We start from the raw sequence: 19,506 nt of genomic DNA on the forward strand, positions 1-19,506 counted from the left end.
AAGAAAAGTTGTCGTATCATAGGCACGAGGAGTGTGTGTGTGTGTGGCAAAGTGCTCCTGCGCAGTGTACCAGCGGCATGGAGAAAAGCTGTCGTACCATATGCACGAGGAGTGTGTGTGTGTGTGTGTGTGTGTGTGTGGCAAAGTGCTTCTACGCAGTGTACCAGGGGTTGGAGAAAAGTTGTCGTACCATAGGCACGAGGAGTGTGTGTGTGTGTGTGTGTGTGTGTGTGTGGCAAGGTTTTTCTGCGCAGTGTACCAGGGGCACGGAGAAAAGTTGTCGTACCATAGGCACGAGCAGTGTGTGTGTGTGTGTGTGTGTGTGTGGGTGGGTGGCAAAGTGCTTCTACGCAGTGTACCAGGGGCACATTTGAATTTTCTTTCTGGAGTACCAGGGGCATGAGGATTTTGCCAGGGGTGTTCTGCTTTGTTAGTGGTGGGGGGGCTTAGTTGTGGGTCCATGGGGCCTGCTGGAGGTCAAGGTCCATGCTAGATATGTGGTACAGGGTAACTGCAGGAAAGGAAATCTAATGGGGGACTATAGCAGGGGGGGATGTGGGTCCCCTGGGCCTGCTGGAGGGCAAGGGCCATGCTGGATATGTGGTGGAGGGTAACTGCAGGAGAAGAAGCTAGCACCGGCGGCGCAAATGTCGCTTCCTTCTCTGACAGGCCGGGTAATTCCACATCCGGCAGTTCGGACAACACGTCCTCCATTGAGGCGATCAGGCGAGCGGTAGTGGTGAGGGGGTGAAGATGAAGTTCATGGAGTATGAAATCTTGTACGAGCAGGTGCAGTGAGTCCAATAGCCAGGGGTGACCGGAATTAAGCTGCTGTAGCCTTCCTTCCAGAGTGCCGAGAAATCCCTCTCCCTCATGCTCCAGCCATAGGTTGACTAACCTGGAAGCAGAGTCAATTATAACCTCCCGAAGCTCCTTGGGAGGGGCAAATGTCACTGGATCCATAATCTGGCTGGTCCGTTCTGTCACGGCGAGTGAGAAGAGCTGTGAGGAAAAATAAAGGAGGATCCAAGTGCAGGCACTCGCTGAGATGATTGAAAATAAAGCACACAGTGAAAAATGGCAAAACCGAATAAAAGCTAAACTAAACTGGGACAAAACTAAAACCACAAAGCAGCAGTAGATTCACAGATGGACCAGCGACTACAACAAAAGAAGACACGACTTAAATACACACAGAAGAACACAGGGAGATAACACACAGGTGGGGAACACAGCTGGAAGTATTAAGGGCTAACAAGACGGGGGAGAAGTAAAACTGAACACGCTGACATCACACATGAACATGAACCTTCAAAGTAAAACAGGAAACAGGACACACTTTACTAAGACACGGACTAGACAGAGAGACAGACTAGACACTGAACTAAACCTACACTAAACATGAGACACAACCCTAAGAACTAATCCCTCACCAGAATAACTAAAACATAGATTTATCATAATAATCAAAGCACCAGAGAAATCAAAAACAATTCATAATGCAAATATAAACCAAAACATAAGAACTCAAAATACTGGGTCAAAACTGACCCAGAACCGTGACAGCAAGTAGGGGTGGGGCTGGGAACCGCTTCCTCTGCTTTGGCCTGCCTCGTATTCCAAGCCAGCTGCCTCCTCTGACTACTTGGCCAGGTGAATCCTCTGCCAATATCTCTTTATATCTATGTTCATTGTGGCACTGTCATTATGACTGTGTGAACTTTAGCTCTGCATTTATTAACTCAAAGGAGAGATACTAAACTAGACTGGGAAAATATAAACTTCACAGAGAGGCACACTAGGGAACAGCATGAGGGATGACATAAATACACAGAAGGCAATGAGGGACGTGGGAACACGCGAGGAGCACAGCTGAGGACAATTACACATAGTGCAGAGTGGGACAAAGGAGTCTGTTGGTGTCACGACTGGGGCAGCAGCCGTGTGTTGTGTGGAAAAGAGGACTTGAAGGCAGCACTTACTGAGATGTGAGCATAGTTTATTATGAAAACAGAAGTGGGGATGGCAAAACAGAACTAAGGATAAACTAAACTGTGAGAAACTAAACCATAGAACAGCAAACCTGAACACAAAGGGAGGACAGCAGGGAGAACACGCAGTGGATTCACGGAGATGACGGAGTAATGCAGAGAAACACAGGGAATGAACACAGAGGATGAATACAGACGACGCGATGAGGAACAGAGGCAGACACACACTTTAAATACACAGAGGGACACTGGGAAATCACACACAGGTGGGAGACACAGCTGGACCTGATTAACCTGACGAGACAGGGGAACACTAACAGCAGGGACCAACAGAGGGAGCACAAACTCAGAAACCCAGTATCCAAAACCCCAAAACACAAACCATCCCAAAAAAGCCCACAAATAATAATGATGATAACAACAATAAATACACCAAACACAAAATTACTGAGTCCACGGACTCAGGACCATGACAGTTGGTCTAAGATTATGGGAGATGCAATCGTTCGCTGAGGAGACTCCTCTGGTTGTTTATGACTATACAGGGAGTGCAGAATTATTAGGCAAGTTGTATTTTTGAGGAATAATTTTATTATTGAACAACAACCATGTTCTCAATGAACCCAAAAAACTCATTAATATCAAAGCTGAATGTTTTTGGAAGTAGTTTTTAGTTTGTTTTTAGTTTTAGCTATTTTAGGGGGATATCTGTGTGTGCAGGTGACTATTACTGTGCATAATTATTAGGCAACTTAACAAAAAACAAATATATACCCATTTCAATTATTTATTTTTACCAGTGAAACCAATATAACATCTCCACATTCACAAATATACATTTCTGACATTCAAAAACAAAACAAAAACAAATCAGCGACCAATATAGCCACCTTTCTTTGCAAGGACACTCAAAAGCCTGCCATCCATGGATTCTGTCAGTGTTTTGATCTGTTCACCATCAACATTGCGTGCAGCAGCAACCACAGCCTCCCAGACACTGTTCAGAGAGGTGTACTGTTTTCCCTCCTTGTAAATCTCACATTTGATGATGGACCACAGGTTCTCAATGGGGTTCAGATCAGGTGAACAAGGTGGCCATGTCATTAGTTTTCCTTCTTTTATACCCTTTCTTGCCAGCCACGCTGTGGAGTACTTGGACGCGTGTGATGGAGCATTGTCCTGCATGAAAATCATGTTTTTCTTGAAGGATGCAGACTTCTTCCTGTACCACTGCTTGAAGAAGGTGTCTTCCAGAAACTGGCAGTAGGACTGGGAGTTGAGCTTGACTCCATCCTCAACCCGAAAAGGCCCCACAAGCTCATCTTTGATGATACCAGCCCAAACCAGTACTCCACCTCCACCTTGCTGGCGTCTGAGTCGGACTGGAGCTCTCTGCCCTTTACCAATCCAGCCACGGGCCCATCCATCTGGCCCATCAAGACTCACTCTCATTTCATCAGTCCATAAAACCTTAGAAAAATCAGTCTTGAGATATTTCTTGGCCCAGTCTTGACGTTTCAGCTTGTGTGTCTTGTTCAGTGGTGGTCGTCTTTCAGCCTTTCTTACCTTGGCCATGTCTCTGAGTATTGCACACCTTGTGCTTTTGGGCACTCCAGTGATGTTGCAGCTCTGAAATATGGCCAAACTGGTGGCAAGTGGCATCTTGGCAGCTGCACGCTTGACTTTTCTCAGTTCATGGGCAGTTATTTTGCGCCTTGGTTTTTCCACACGCTTCTTGCGACCCTGTTGACTATTTTGAATGAAACGGTTGATTGTTCGATGATCACGCTTCAGAAGCTTTGCAATTTTGAGACTGCTGCATCCCTCTGCAAGATATCTCACTATTTTTGACTTTTCTGAGCCTGTCAAGTCCTTCTTTTGACCCATTTTGCCAAAGGAAAGGACATTGCCTAATAATTATGCACACCTGATATAGGGTGTTGATGTCATTAGACCACACCCCTTCTCATTACAGCGATGCACATCACCTAATATGCTTAATTGGTAGTAGGCTTTCGAGCCTATACAGCTTTGAGTAAGACAACATGCATGAAGAGGATGATGTGGACAAAATACTCATTTGCCTAATAATTCTGCACTCCCTGTATGCAGAGGATACCCAACATTGTCCATAATGTCTAGCCGTTTTTGTAGTGTCCTCTTCTCTGCCATTGTCATCAGTGTCTAGCTTTATGCTGACCACAGAGCCAGCCTTCCTGATCTGTTATTGTATATTTTTCATGTTTGTACAGAATGTTGTATTTTTTTAAATTGTTATTGTGATGCATGTGTTTTTGACTTTTGCTGCCTTGATGCCAGGTCTCTCTTGGTAATGAGATTTTAATGTAAATGAGATTTTTACCTGGATAAATAAAGGACTAATAAGTGAAGATATGGGAAAGTTGTTGAAGCTAGGTTAAGACAAAAGGTGATGAACAGTGAGCAATAATTCAATTCAATTCAATTCAATTCAATTCAATTTTATTTATATAGCGCCAAATCACAACAAAAGTCGCCTCAAGGCGCTTCATAGATACAGAGAAAAACCCAACAATCATATGACCCCCTATGAGCAAGCACTTTGGCGACAGTGGGAAGGAAAAACTCCCTTTTAACAGGAAGAAACCTCCGGCAGAACCAGGCTCAGGGAGGGGCGGCCATCTGCTGCGACCGGTTGGGGTGAGAGAAGGAAGACAGGATAAAGACATGCTGTGGAAGAGAGACAGAGGTTAATAACAGATATGATTCAATGCAGAGAGGTCTATTAATACATAGTGAGTGAGAAAGGTGACTGGAAAGGAAAAACTCAATGCATCTTGGGAATCCCCCGGCAGCCTACGTCTATTGCAGCATAACTAAGGGAGGATTCAGGGTCACCTGGTCCAGCCCTAACTATATGCTTTAGCAAAAAGGAAAGTTTTAAGCCTAATCTTAAAAGTAGAGATAGTTTCTGTCTCCCGAATCCAAACTGGAAGCTGGTTCCACAGAAGAGGGGCCTGAAAACTGAAGGCTCTGCCTCCCATTCTACTTTTAAATACTCTAGGAACAACAAGTAGGCCTGCAGAGCGAGAGCGAAGTGCTCTAATAGGGTGATATGGTACTACAAGGTCATTAAGATAAGATGGGGCCTGATTATTTAAGACCTTGTATGTGAGGAGCAGGATTTTGAATTCAATTCTGGATTTAACAGGAAGCCAATGAAGGGAAGCCAAAACAGGAGAAATATGCTCTCTCCTTCTAGTCCCTGTCAGTACTCTTGCTGCAGCATTTTGGATTAGCTGAAGGCTTTTCAGTGAGTTTTTTGGACATCCTAATAATAATGAATTACAGTAGTCCAGCCTGGAAGTAATAAATGCATGAACTAGTTTTTCAGCGTCACTCTGAGACAGGATATTTCTAATTTTAGAGATGTTGCGCAAATGGAAGAAAGCAGTCTTACATATTTGTTTAATATGTGCGTTGAAGGACATGTCCTGGTCAAAAATGACTCCAAGGTTCCTCACAGCGTTACTGGAGGCCAAGGTAATGCCATCCAGAGTATGAATCTGGTTAGATACCATATTTCTAAGATTTTCAGGGCCGAGTACAATAACCTCAGTTTTATCTGAATTAAGAAGCAGAAAGTTAGCGGCCATCCAGGTCTTTATGTCTTTAAGACATTCCTGCAGTTTAACTAATTGGTGTGTGTTATCTGGCTTCATGGACAGATAGAGCTGGGTGTCATCTGCATAGCAGTGAAAATGTATGCTATGTCTTCTAATGATGCTGCCTAAGGGAAGCATGTATATTGTAAACAGAATTGGTCCTAGCACTGAACCCTGTGGAACTCCATAATTGACCTCAGTGTGTGAAGAGGACTCTCCATTTACATGCACAAATTGGAGTCTATTAGATAGATATGATACAAACCACTGCAGTGCAGTACCTGTAATACCTACAGCATGTTCTAATCGCTCTAATAGGATATTATGGTCGACAGTATCGAACGCTGCACTGAGGTCTAGCAGGACAAGCACAGAGATGAGTCCACTGTCAGAGGCCATAAGAAGATCATTTGTAACCTTCACTAAAGCTGTTTCTGTGCTGTGATGAGCTCTGAAACCTGACTGAAACTCTTCAAATAAACCATTCCTCTGCAGATGATCTGTTAGCTGTTTGACAACTACTCTTTCAAGGATTTTTGATATGAAAGGAAGGTTGGAGATTGGCCTATAATTAGCTAAGACTGCTGGGTCTAGAGATGGCTTTTTGAGTAAAGGTTTAACCACAGCCAGCTTGAAGGCCTGTGGTACATAGCCGATTATTAGAGATAGGTTGATCATATTTAAGATCGAAGAATTAATCAATGGCAGGACTTCTTTGAGCAGTTTTGTAGGAATGGGGTCTAAAAGACACGTTGATGGTTTGGAGGAAGTAATTATTGAAGTTAACTCAGAAAGATCAATTGGAGAAAAAGAGTCTAACTTAACATCAATGGTACTAAGAGTAGCTGTAGATAATATTACATCTGTGGGATGATTACTGGTAATTTTTTCTCTAATGATAAAAATTTTATTTGTGAAGAAGTTCATGAAGTCATTACTAGTTAACGTTAAAGGGATGGTTGGCTCAACAGAGCTCTGACTCTTTGTCAGCCTGGCTACAGTGCTGAAGAGAAACCTGGGGTTGTTCTTATTTTCTTCAATCAGTGATGAATAGTAAGATGTTCTGGCTTTGCGGAGGGCTTTCTTATAAAGCAGCAAACTATTTCTCCAGGCTAAATGATGATCCTCTAAATTTGTGACACGCCATTTCCTCTCCAGATTACGAGTCATCTGCTTTAGGGTACGTGTTTGAGAATTATACCACGGAGTCAGGTACTTCTGATTAGAGACCTTAGTTTTCACTGGAGCTACAGTATCCAGAGTCGTACGTAGTGAGGAGGTGAAATTATTAACAAGATAATCGACCTCTGTTGGGGTAGCGTTCAGATAGCTGCTCTGCTCTGTGTTGGTACAGGGCATTGAAGATGATAACAGTGGGTGGATTATATTCTTAAACTTAGTTACAGCGCTTTCAGAAAGACATCTACTTTGATAAAATCTACTCTCCACTGCTGTGTAATCAATTATTGTAAATGTAAATGTTATCAGGAAATGATCAGACAGGAGAGGGTTTTCAGGAAACACTGTTAAATGTTCAGTTTCTATGCCATATGTTAAAACAAGATCTAGAGTGTGATTAAAGTGGTGGGTGGGTTCTTTTACATTTTGAGAGAAGCCAATTGAGTCTAATAACAGACTAAATGCCATGTTGAGGCTGTCATTTTTAGCATCTACATGGATGTTAAAATCACCCACAATAATTATTTTATTTGAGCTCAGAACTAAATTAGATATAAAGTCTGAGAAATCAGACAGAAACTCTGTGTAAGGCCCAGGTGGACGATAGATGATAACAAGTAAGACTGGTTTCTGAGTTTCACAGCTGGGGTGGACAATGTTAAGCATCAGGCTTTCAAATGAATTAAAAGTCTGTCTTGGTCTTTCATTAATTAATAGGCTGGTGTGAAAAATTGCTGCCACACCGCCCCCTCGGCCTGTGCTTCGAGGTTTCTGGTAGTTAGAATGACTCGGGGGTGTTGATTCATTTAAACTAACATAATCATCCTGCTGCAACCAGGTTTCTGTAAGGCAGAGTAAATCAATTTGTTGATCAATTATTAAGTCATGTACTAACAGAGACTTGGAGGAGAGAGACCTAATATTTAATAATCCACATTTCACTGTTTTACTCTTTGGTTCAGATGTGGATACTGTACTGTTCTTTCTTTGTAATTGTTTATGTTTAAGTTGTTTGTTGCTGGTTTTTAGTTTGTTTTTAGTCTTTTTGGAAGCTGACACAGTCTCTATGGAGATGGGTTTTTGGGGGGGTAGCAGGAGGAGAGAAGCTGCAGAGAGGCGTGTAAGACTGCAACTCTGCTTCCTGGTCCCAACTCTGGATAGTCATATTTTGGGGGGTTTAATAAATTTGTCCATATTTCTAGAAATGAGAGCTGCTCCATCCAAAGTGGGATGGATGCCGTCTCTCCTAACAAGACCAGGTTTCCTCCAGAAGGTTTGCCAATTATCTATGAAGCCCACATCGTTTCTGGGACACCACTCAGACAGCCAGTAATTTAAGGAGAACATGCGGCTAAACATGTCACTCCTGGTCTGATTGGGGAGGGGACCAGAGAAAACTACAGAGTCCGACATTGTTTTAGCAAAGTTGCACATCGATTCAATATTGATTTTAGTGACCTCCGATTGGCGTAACCGGGTGTCATTACTGCCGACGTGAATTATGATTTTACTGAATTTACGTTTACCCTTAGCCAGCAGTTTTAAATTTCCTTCAATGTCGCCTGCTCTGGCCCCTGGAAGACAATTGACTATGGTTGCCGGTGTCTCTAGCTTCACATGTCTGAGAACAGAATCACCAATTACCAGAGTTTGACCCCCGGCGGGTGTGTCACCGAGTGGGGAAAAACGGTTAGACACATGAACGGGTTGGTGGTGTACCTGGGGCTTCTGTTTAGGACTATGCTTCCTCCTCACCGTGACCCAGCCGCCCTCTTTCCCCAGCTGCTTGGGGTCTGCCGGGGAACAGCTAGCGGGGCCTACGCTATCTTCGGCTGCACCAGCTACAGGGGCCTGGCTAGCTACGGGTGAATGAAGGGTGCGAAGCCGAGTCTCCAATTCAGTAATCCTGGCCTCCAGAGCTGCAAATATGCTACATTTGTTACAGATATCATTACTGCTAAAGGAGGCCGAGGAGTAACTAAACATCTGACACAATGAGCAAGAAAGTGCAGGAGGGACAGGTGAAGTAGCCATGGTGCTAACGAGTCGGCTACGAGCTAAGCTAAGCTAGCGAAACAGTACAGAGACAGTGAGTGAATACTTTGGCTATAAATTAGGTAGTGAGTACACAGAAAGTGTGCTTCGGATGAAGCACGTGAAGATTATACTATGAAAGAAGAATGTATTTAAAAGTTGTTAATTAAATTGCTAAGCAAATAAGCTACTCAGAAACACCACTGTGTTTGAGCAGGAACAGGAAGTGATACTCTACCGCAGAGCGAGCGAACACCAAGTGACAATAGTATGGCTTCATGCTGAGAAAGAGCTCTACAGATGCAATGTTGGCTTTGCTCTGATGTTTGTTGTAGAGAAGTTTTAAAGAAAGTCTGGGACTATGGGGGGCAGGAGTCAACCTCATTTAGCATTTATGTCTGAAAGTTCAAAATACACAGCAACAAAAACCGAAATGAACAAGGAAATCACAAAAAGTACAAATTTATGGAGTTAAATCAGGGCCATAATGTTTGTGTAGTTAAAAGAAAAATTTGAAATCGAAAATATGTAAACTGAAAGCAAAAGTCACATTTTTAGAGTGAACTTTGAAAAAGAAAGAGTTGGATTTAAAATAAAATCAAACGTTTTGAATATTTGTATTAACTGAAAACCCAATGGTTCTTTTATCTATAATTTCTCTGAGTAAACTTTATTTAAAAATTTTCAGTAATCTTTTTTTCATTATTATTATTTTTAAAAAATCTATTCAGTCTCAGATTACATTTTTTCAGATTCAGATCTTTTAAATTAATGTACAAAAAAAAATTCTTCAGGTTCGGATTTTTCTCTTAGCTTCAATTTTTTTTTTTCACTTTCAGATCTCTATTTTTCAGTTACAGACTTTTGGCCCTGTTTTGGCCTGGTGGGCGTGGCTACACAGAGAGGGGCGGGGAATCATGAGTGACAGCAGACCGCTGCAGGCTCAAGATGGTCCATTTTTCATGTTGCCTTCAGGAAACCTGGGAATGAACATAATTTATCAAACACCTCCTGCACTGTATTATTTGATAATGTTTAGAAAACATGTCATGCATAACTGCTAAAACTCAGTTACTAAAGCTCTTTCAAGCAGTAATGTGTACAAATTACGCCGTAACTGATCAATTATGAGACGTTTTCCCAGCCACTACGTGAGAAGTGGTCAAAGTAGCGCGCATTGTATCGGGTGGGGGCTGCTGTTAACTTGTCCCTCAGTGAACGATGGCGTCGTCTTCCAACAACACTGCTGGCGCGAACAATAAGGTGAGTGTTTAAGTTTGGAACAATTACACTGCAGTCTGTGAATACTACGAATTTAAGAAGTGGCTATTGTTACGGTTAATTTTTCGGCTATTCTGTTTTTTTATCTTATAACGTTTTTTGCTGAAATGCTAGCTCAACAGAAACGCCTCGCTATCATTTTCGGCTGAAACTTACGTCCTAGTTGATCTGTAAGCTTGGAGAACAACAAAGTTAGTGAAGTAACGTAAAATTCTTTGTATTTAATTTAGGAGCAGCTAAAAAGAGAGATGCTTCAGCGACTACTGCATAAAGTTTCCCAGGTCATGCACAGACAACCCCTCGATGTGGACTATTTGCAGTTTGTTATCGACCATGAGATGGTCCTTTTAAGATCTTTGTCCGATCAGGTTGAGATCCCTCAAAGTATTATAAATGCTCTGATAGAGCTGTCAACTGTGCTCAGTATGGAGGACGTCAATGAACAAACCCCCTCTCAGATGTCAGTGTCAGAAGGAAAGCTGGGACGTCCAAATTACAATGTATCGCCTGTACAGCTCCAGATACTGACAGAAATGTTCTTATCAATCACCCAAATTGCAAAACTTCTTGGAATATCTGTGAGTACAGTGAAACGTCGTTTGCATGAATATGGCATTTCCATAAAGCAGTGCTACAGTACAACAAGTGATGAAGAGCTGGACAATTTAGTAAGATCTATAAAGACAAGAACACCTCATGTTGGATACAGGATGATGAAAGGGATGCTTCAAGCCATGGGCCACCATGTACAGTGGAAGAGAGTGTACTCGTCGATGCACCGTGTGGACTCTGCTGGTATTTTCTCAAGAATGACAAGGCTGGGATTTGTGGTCCGAAGGACATATTCACTGCAAGGTCCTCTTTACTTGATGCATATAGACACAAACCATAAACTAATAAGGTAGGATGAAGTCTGACAATACTGCTAAATACTGAATTATGTTTTATACCTGTTAATGCCCTAGTTGTTGTTTTTTGTTGTTCTTTTTACAGATTTGGCCTGGTGATATTCGGAGGGATAGATGGGTACTCAAGAAAGGTGATTTTTCACTTTCAAAATTGAGCTGAATGAGATGTTAATTGAAAAGTGAAATACTTGTGTTTTGGTCTACCATAAAACTTACCATATACTGTAATATAGAGATCCTTCTGTAAAACAAAATGTTCCTAATCTGTTTATGTTTGTCAGTATTTGGTGACTATAAATGCTTGGTAAACTAATTCTTCAAGTTGCTAAAAGGATTTTTTTTTTTTACCCTTTGCATTTGGGTGAATAGTTGATTACAAGTACTGCTACATCTCATGGCAGCTTGCTACCTTGGGAATTATGTAGCCTGCTTTTTTTCTTGTACTTATAAATATAAAATAAATGTACCAAGCTACAATACCTGATAAACATGTTTCTATCTTTAATTATAGTAACTTGACTTGACCAAGTTTCCACTTAATGATATTTACATCTCTAGATCATGTACCTGGGTGCTGCTGCCAACAACAGAGCATCAACTGCACTTGCTTTCTTCTTGGAGGCTGTACAAAAGTATGGCTTTCCATTGAGGTAAAATCTACACAAAATTAATTTTCACAATGATTGTGCAAATGTGTAAATATGATTCCCCCCCTGATTAGCAGTGTAATTATTTTGACATGCAATATGTAAACTGTAGCCTATATGATCAGTTGTTTATAAATCCCCATACACTTGTTTAAATGGTTCAAACATTTAGAATTCTTGAAAGGTGTGCTTATACAGAGCTGCACACTGTTGAATGACCAAAACAATAAACTTCTAATAACCAGTCTAAAGTAAAATTATATTAAAAACACAAAGGCTGCAATAAATTTTAAGAGTGACATGTTTTTTTTAGATTTAAAACAAATTGTACTGTCGATGTTTAATTTTGTTTCAGAGTTCGAGGGGATCAAGGGGTGGAAAATGTTGGAATAGCAAGATGCATGTTCACCATCCGGGGCTGTGGAAGAGGAAGCTTTCTGTCAGGCAAGAGTGTTCACAACCAAAGGTATGTGTAGTATTTGTATAAATGTCCCATGGAAATAAGAAAAATGTTCTTATATATTTTTCAATTCAGTGAATTTCTGGGTAAAATTCTGAAAACGTTGCCATATTTTGATGTTGAACAGAATAGAGCGCTTGTGGCGAGATGTGTGGATGGCTGTTTCAAGCGTGCACTATGAAACCCTTCACAACCTCGAGGATGAAGGCCTTCTGGATCCAACTGATGGTGTCCACATGTTTTGTGTCCAACATACATTTCTTCCACGTCTGCAGAGGGATCTGGATGTCTTTAGACAGGGTTGGGATAACCACCCTCTAAGGACAGAGAGGAATCTGTCCCCACAACAACTGTGGACACTGGGACTCCACCAGAATCCAGTTGATACTCCAGACACAGTGGAGGTACTAAAACAAATCTAAATTATACAATCCCTCTTTAATCAAGTTTCAAAAAGTGCACTTGGAGATGTTGAAAAAAACACGGTGTGCTGTCACTGCAGACTATCAGCTTTAAGTTGAGGGTATTTGCATCCAAATCAGTTAAAAGTTGTAGGAGTTACAACAGTCTGCATGTGTACCCCCCACTTGTTAAGTTACCAAAAGTAATGAGACAGAACATTAATCATAACTGAAACTGGATCGCAGAGACTTCAGCAGATGTTGGGCTTCATACCTGCTGATGCTCTGTCAGGCCTCTACTGCAACTGTCTTCACTTCCAGCTATTATTGAGGCATTTGCCCTTCAATTTTGTCTTCAGCAATGAAACACTGCTCCGTCAGATTCAGGTCAAGTGATTGACGTGGCCACTGCATAACATTCCACTTCTTTTAACTATTTGTTTTTTTTCTGCAGAATGCTTTAAGTGATTGTCCATCTGGACCATCAAGTGCTGCCTCATGAGTTTCGAAGCATTTGGCTGAATATGAGCAGATATATTGCCCAAAACACTTCAAAATTTATCCTGCTGTTTTTGTCAGGAGTTGCTTCACTAAATACAAGAATATCACATCCCTGGCCATGGAACATCAGAGAAGCCAATTGTTCCATTACTTTTGGTCCCTTAAGTGGAAGGCACATATGAAAACAGTTCAAATACCTCTGCAGTTATAGCCAATCGTGTTAGTTTAATTTCAAATCCATTGCGTGGCATATAGAGCCAAAAGTAGAATTCCCATGTTCCAATATTTATGGAGCTGACTGTTTGTCTTGAATTTCCCAACACTGTTTTTGAATTGTCATTTGAAATATCTTTTTTTTTAAAATCATCACAGGAAATCGAGGATGCGTACTTGGATGTCAACTCTATTGGTGAGCTGGATGGGAGCAATCCTGGAGTAATTCTTCCATCTGTTGAATGTCCTCTATCTGAGGAGGACATGGCAAGACTAAGAGACACTGTCAATGTAACAAGGCCCTCTCAGTCACATGGCCGAGACATTTATTTGGATGTACTTAACTTTGTACTAACTCACCGTTCCTAGGCGGCAACATTTTTATTTTGAATTTTCAACCCAGAGAAGGTTCATGAATAGCTCAGACTTTTATTTGATGTGATATACATGTAAAATGAACCTGCCAGGAAATTTTTATGTGAACACTCAAACATCACATTACAAACTATTTTTTTTTTGTCTCTGGCACATTTTTCAACAGTAAACCTGTATGTTTTTGTGTGCTTCATGCCACTCATTAAAGAACTCTGGCTGTCAATCTCCAACTTTGAAATGTGCTTCCTGAACATTAAATGGAAGGAGCAGCATTTTGAGTTACACCTCAAAACTATTGATAGACAATGCTATGCTTTACACATTGTTAAATTCCTGGCCAAGATGAAAAGCCTCCAGCAGAACCATTCTGAATTGACTATAGGACTTCATATGTTTCACAGGCAGGACAATGGTCTTAGCACAGGATGACACAACAGGATAGCAGATGCTGTGATTTCCAAAGTCAGCTTCACAATTGTGATTAAATTTTACCACCACAGCAAAGTCCTTCTTTTCTGAGGGGAGGAGAGGAACATGGCCTTGACCGGTGATCCATTGCAGAAACCTGGCAGGTGTGATAGATCTTGGGCCATCTTCGTCAGCTACATGTTCTTGACCTTCTGTTACGATAAGAGTGAATTTTAAGACGTTTTGAAGAACCCTGGCCTTTTGGACAAAAAAAATATCTAAATATTTGAATTCGATACAAGTGTAACTTTTGTCACAAAATCCTTAGAATATAATTTTGGAATGTGACAACTATAAACTAGACAAAAATAACCATTTACCTTCTGACTCATAAAGCAAGTCCTGAATGAAGTTAACCAGGTCCAGCTCAACCTGATGCTTGGAGGTTCCCTTCTCACTCAGCTGAGGGTGAATGGACGCCATGACAAACTCGGCACTGACCTATGATGATATTAGAAAGCAAAGCAACCCAACGGCTTGATTACTTCAGGGCTGCAGTATTCGGGCCCTAGAACATTTCCACAGTTTGTCACATTATAGCCACAAACATGAATATATTTTATTGGAATTCAACATAAAAGACCAATAAAAAGTGGTAAACAATTGAGAATTGTAACAAAATTCATCCATGATTCCAAACATTTTTTTACAAATAAATAACTGAAAAGTGTGGTGTGTGTAATTATTCAGCCCCCTCAGTCAATACTTTTTAGAAACACCTTTTGCTGCAATTACAGCTCCCAGTCTTTTAGGGTATTTTTCTACCAGCTTTGCACATCTACAGACTGACATTCTTGCTCATTCTTCTTTGCCAAACTGCTCCAGCTCAGTCAGATTAGATAGACAGCGTTTGTGAACAGCAGTTTTCAGATCTTGCCACAGATTCTGGATTGGATTTAGATCTGGACATTGACTGGGCCGTTCTAACACATGGAAATGTTTTGTTTTTCTATTGTTGCCCTGGCTTTACTGTATGTTTAGCAATCATCAGGAAATGTCTATGGGCAACTGACTACACTGAGACCAAAGGGGGCTGAATAATTACACACACCACACTTTTCAGTTATTTATTTGTAATAAATATTTGGCATCATGTATGATTTTTGTTCCACTTCTCTAATGTACACCACTTTGTGTAGGTGTTTCATTTAGAGTTCAAATAAAATAGATTCATATTTGTGTCTGTAATGTAACAAAATGTGTAAATGTATGTAATACATACATGTAAAACTGAAAATACGTTTGTACTCACTTTCACATCTCCCCCAAGGACGAAGAGAGGCTGGCAGATTTCTGGGTATTGCTTAATCAGCAGGTGGAGGCCATACAGCTGCAAACCCTCCTTGAGTTGTTCCAACAATGTTCCAATATTGGCTGCAATCTAAGCACAGCATGGAGTGTAATGGCTCTGTGGGTACAAAAAAGAGATTAAACAACATCTTCAGATGCTATTTTTCTTACATTCATATAGAAAAACGAAAACATGTCACAGCATACCGGACAATCGGTTCCTTGTTTTGAACTGAGATGGCTCCAGTGAATCCACAGTTTAAAATCTCATCAGTAAGGCCCTGAAGTGACTGCTCAGTTGAAGATTCCACCTACAAGTAATTTAACAGATGAAATTATATAGCTGCAATGTGTACTAAGGCAATATTTTTACTAGTTATACAGCACCTGGTCAATCAGTAACCGCAACTGTGAATCTGCCACTGTATTTTTATCCAGCTGTGTTGGGTTGATCTGCCCATTGCAGAGGTAACTGTAAGCCCACTGGCTGAAAAATGTAGGGGCAGGACCTCCTTGTGCCAAACTGACGGCCAGAATCTCACCAACAGTCCTACTTATACAAACAGCATGAGTGTATTGCTTATAGTATAAAACATGACAGTTTTCCCTTTCTTTAAAATAAACATGCCTGAAGAGTCCACTGTCAAAGTCAGTAAGGGAATAGCGTGGACTTTTTTGGTGTGGTGGTCCTTCAAAGAAACGAGTCTCGATTCCGGCGACCATTTCTATTGAGAGAAGAAAGTTATGAATTATCCGATGTAAAACATTCATTTAGAGCTGGGTGAAATAAGATTTTTTTCATATCACAGTATTTTTTTCATTTGAGGCAATACTGATATATATATATATATATATATATATATATATCATAATGTGTCTCACTGATTTTGAAGGCTTAACATGACAGATGTACTGAAGGAACATCATACATCTGTTCCAGATATGTAAAAATTCCATTCAAAATGAAAATATTGATTCAAAAAAGATGCCCTGCGATGGACTGGCGACCCATCCAGGTTGTACCCCGCCTCTCGCCCTGTGACCGCTGGAGATAGGCACCAGCACTCCCCGCGACCCCACAAGGGATAAGCGGCCAAGAAAATGGATGGATGGATGGATGGATGATTCAAAAAAGAAATCATAGTATACAGAAAGGTGTACTTGAGACAATAATATTGACACCTTTTATCAACACCAAACCAGTAAGCTCATAACACAACATAGTCACATCACAGCCATGCTATGGTTAAAAAAAAAGACTATTTTCCCTGTGTTACCGGTGTTTTGGTTTTCGACCTTGGTTTTCTCATTTTTGGTTTCGGCCAAGAACTTTCATATCAGTCCATCCCAAATTATAAACATGATTGATGTATAGTTTAGTAAAGGAGAAATATAGTCATATTTACAACACAACTGGAGCAGAGTTCACTTAGAAGATAAAATATATATTACAGAAGTATAAAATTTAGGGATTGGTCATTTCTTCAACATAAATAATACGATAATACGAGTAATTGATCTCTTTAAGTTCACCTGTGAGAAATTCTTTTCGAAGGGCACCAGTGTCGATTCCTGCTTCCCCAAAGAAGGACACCTTCAACATGGCAGTGGGTGAATTTTTTTTTTGACGTTGCCACTGCAGAAGGCCTCTCTCCAGAATGTTTGTTCTTGAAATAAGGATGCTGAACTGCTTCTCCACATCAACTCTTTGACAAATCGCATCCAACACATCGTCGACACTAAAAAAATCCATAAATGAAAGAATAAACACTCTTTATTCAGTTCAGAGTATTAATAGTCATCTGTGTGTGTGATGTTTTTTACCTTTTCATATGGTCCTCTTCTACTATGTTCTCCTCAATTTCATCCACGTCTATTACATTTTTGCTTCTAATAAAAATAAAGAAAAAGTTGGTGTGTCAATGGGAAATTCTCAAGATGTTATATCCTATATGTAATTTTAAAAGCCCTGCTTTTTCAACTACCTTTCTCCACATGTGCTTGCATGGATTTCAAGGAAATAAGGTGCAAATTTCAAGTTACAGATAGGACACTGAAGTTTCTAAAACAGAAATGAGAGTTAAAATATTGAATAGAGTTCCATTGTAGTTATGTTAATGGTCTATACTCATTTCTATTAAGATATTACTTCTTCATCCAATTCCTCTGTGTCGGTGTGCTCTTCAGAAGGCTGCAGGGACACTATTTGGACCTCGGTTTGACATGCCTATCATAATTAATAGACATATAACATTGCTGATTAAGATAAAAAAAAGTGGGACAATTTTTTTATTGCCATTTCAATGCAATGCAATTTCATTAAAATAAATGCATATATTGTTCTAAGATGTATGTACCTCTGTGTCCTCAGCTGAAGACCCAGACTCTGTGCACTCCTGCACATGAAGAGCCAAAATATGCAATGGCAGACTTACTTTGCATGTTTGGCATTGTGCTTTGGGCATATTTTTAAATTCAACTGCATCAGGAGGTAACGGAGTAAGGTCAAATTCTTGCTGTAAAGGTACTATATACAGCAAGTTTTTCCCATTTCCTGTCATACTGCGTATTAGGGTCCCTGTGTAACCTTCAGAATCAGGAGGGACCAGTGTCAGTTTCCTTTTACCCTGACCGCCTGAAAAAAATAGAGCCCAGATCTAGTTCACATAGGTGCAAATTATGGGACTATCATGTAATAAACATTTGTTACCCCAACCTGTAGCCTTGTAGAGCAACCATCCTCCAGTCAGACCCTGCATTTTAGGATATTCACTTTGAAGAAGTCCAAATAACTGCTGAAGAAGATCAATATTGTGATGCCTGCAGACTTGATGATCTTTACAGAGACATATAAGTATATATATATATTCCTTTAACCTCTTCATGGTTCATGTCCCTGGACATTGTGAGATGTCTTTTACCCAGTCCTGCCTGTGCAAGCTGAAATTCCTCAGAGGAGGTAGGTGTTGTTTCTGCATTACAGTTCAGCAAGTATACATAAAAACTGAAAGGCTTCCATGCTTCAAAAGGTGGTGTCACAGGGATCCTTGGATTATGCATCTTTCGTTTTCCAAGAAAACTTTTTTTTCCAAAGAAACCAGGGAAAGATCTGAACGGAATTAGAAAAATACATGAAAATGACAGCACAGTTATAACACACCAAAAAGGTTAAAAACTTTTTAAATAATTTATTTTCATATTTAATTTAAAACCTTGCCATCTCTTGATCTACAGAGGGAGGTCCCTGTTCCTGCCTTACTCCCTGTGCTGCCTGGTGCTGTCCCTGAGAAAGATTCTGAGTGAGCACAGTAATAAGATTCTGTGCAGCGGCTTCCACTGTAGAATTGTAGTTCACATTCTAAAAAACACATATATAAAAAAAATTAATAGGTAAAACATAACAGAAATTATGAAATATGTTAAACATAGGGATGCACCGATACCGGTATCGGCCTCGATACCAGATTTTCTAAAGTACTCGTTAAAACTCCCCCGATACCATGGTTTGAGAAATGTCTATGTTTGAGCGTCGTGTGAGGGGTTAATCACGTTTTTTTTCTCTAAATAATTAGTTATTCTATAATATGTTACATACAACATGCTTTAGTTTTCATTTTAAATAATTAATTATCTTAATTAATTCTTGTTTTTAATGGCCTTTCATTTTCTATGTGATGACCAGTGAATCACCAGTGCTGTTTTCACATGCTCTAAAGTAATAATTGCAAATAACATGTTGACACATCATTTATTGTTATTTACTTAAACATGACACATAGTTTAGGGAAGATTTTGCAGTTCTGTCATTTCAACTGGAATCATTCAGCTGCACATTACTTGGGGGAAAAAAGGCCTTCTGAAAAAGATCTCTTACTTCTTGCTTTAGAACATGATACTATTATTGCTTTTTATCTATAACTCACGCATATGTATATTGTAGGAAAACCGTGAAAATTTGACACGTTTTTCCCTCGTGATAATTTGTAGCATTGCAAAGGCGTACATTATTGAGTAATAACAAATCAAATGATTGATTTGATTAGATTTAAGCATCAAGACCGAGAATGACCAGCACACTGTTTGAAGAAACAAGGATTCCTCCTGAGGAGCAGGC

General features: G+C 40.2%; 2 protein-coding genes across 2 annotated transcripts; one reads left to right on the forward strand and one right to left on the reverse strand.

Annotated features, from left to right (window-relative positions):
- The first annotated feature begins 9,657 nt into the window (after positions 1 to 9,657).
- Positions 9,658 to 13,872, forward strand: LOC146365108 (uncharacterized). Its single transcript, XM_084915237.1, has 6 exons — positions 9,658 to 11,030; positions 11,123 to 11,168; positions 11,596 to 11,687; positions 12,040 to 12,150; positions 12,272 to 12,548; positions 13,419 to 13,872. The coding sequence occupies exons 1-6, from the start codon at positions 10,378 to 10,380 to the stop codon at positions 13,626 to 13,628; spliced, it is 1,389 nt and encodes a 462-aa protein (XP_084771363.1). The 5' UTR covers positions 9,658 to 10,377; the 3' UTR covers positions 13,629 to 13,872.
- A 77-nt stretch (positions 13,873 to 13,949) lies between these two features.
- On the reverse strand, positions 13,950 to 18,395 carry LOC146365109 (uncharacterized; the record flags this gene model as incomplete). The annotated part of the gene is made up of 12 exons (XM_084915486.1): positions 13,950 to 14,254; positions 14,423 to 14,543; positions 15,355 to 15,483; positions 15,593 to 15,703; positions 15,780 to 16,117; positions 16,926 to 17,131; positions 17,217 to 17,282; positions 17,378 to 17,454; positions 17,542 to 17,619; positions 17,741 to 18,027; positions 18,109 to 18,184; positions 18,270 to 18,395. Coding segments are annotated over 12 exons (1,920 nt in total), but the record flags the coding sequence as incomplete, so codon positions are not given.
- Between the last annotated feature and the right edge of the window lie 1,111 nt (positions 18,396 to 19,506).

The sequence above is a fragment of the Perissodus microlepis genome, chromosome 19, assembly GCF_051167445.1.
Source record: "Perissodus microlepis isolate ML-2025 ecotype Zambia chromosome 19, ASM5116744v1, whole genome shotgun sequence".
NCBI classification, from domain to species: Eukaryota; Metazoa; Chordata; class Actinopteri; order Cichliformes; family Cichlidae; genus Perissodus; species Perissodus microlepis.

Excerpts from the sequence above, each read along its gene's own strand:
- LOC146365108 (XM_084915237.1), top strand. The coding sequence starts at position 10,378 with ATGCTTCAGCGACTACTGCATAAAGTTTCCCAGGTCATGCACAGACAA. Across the intron at positions 11,169-11,595 it reads TAGATGGGTACTCAAGAAAG|ATCATGTACCTGGGTGCTGC; the intron begins GTGATTTTTCAC and ends TTACATCTCTAG. Across the intron at positions 12,151-12,271 it reads AAGAGTGTTCACAACCAAAG|AATAGAGCGCTTGTGGCGAG; the intron begins GTATGTGTAGTA and ends GATGTTGAACAG.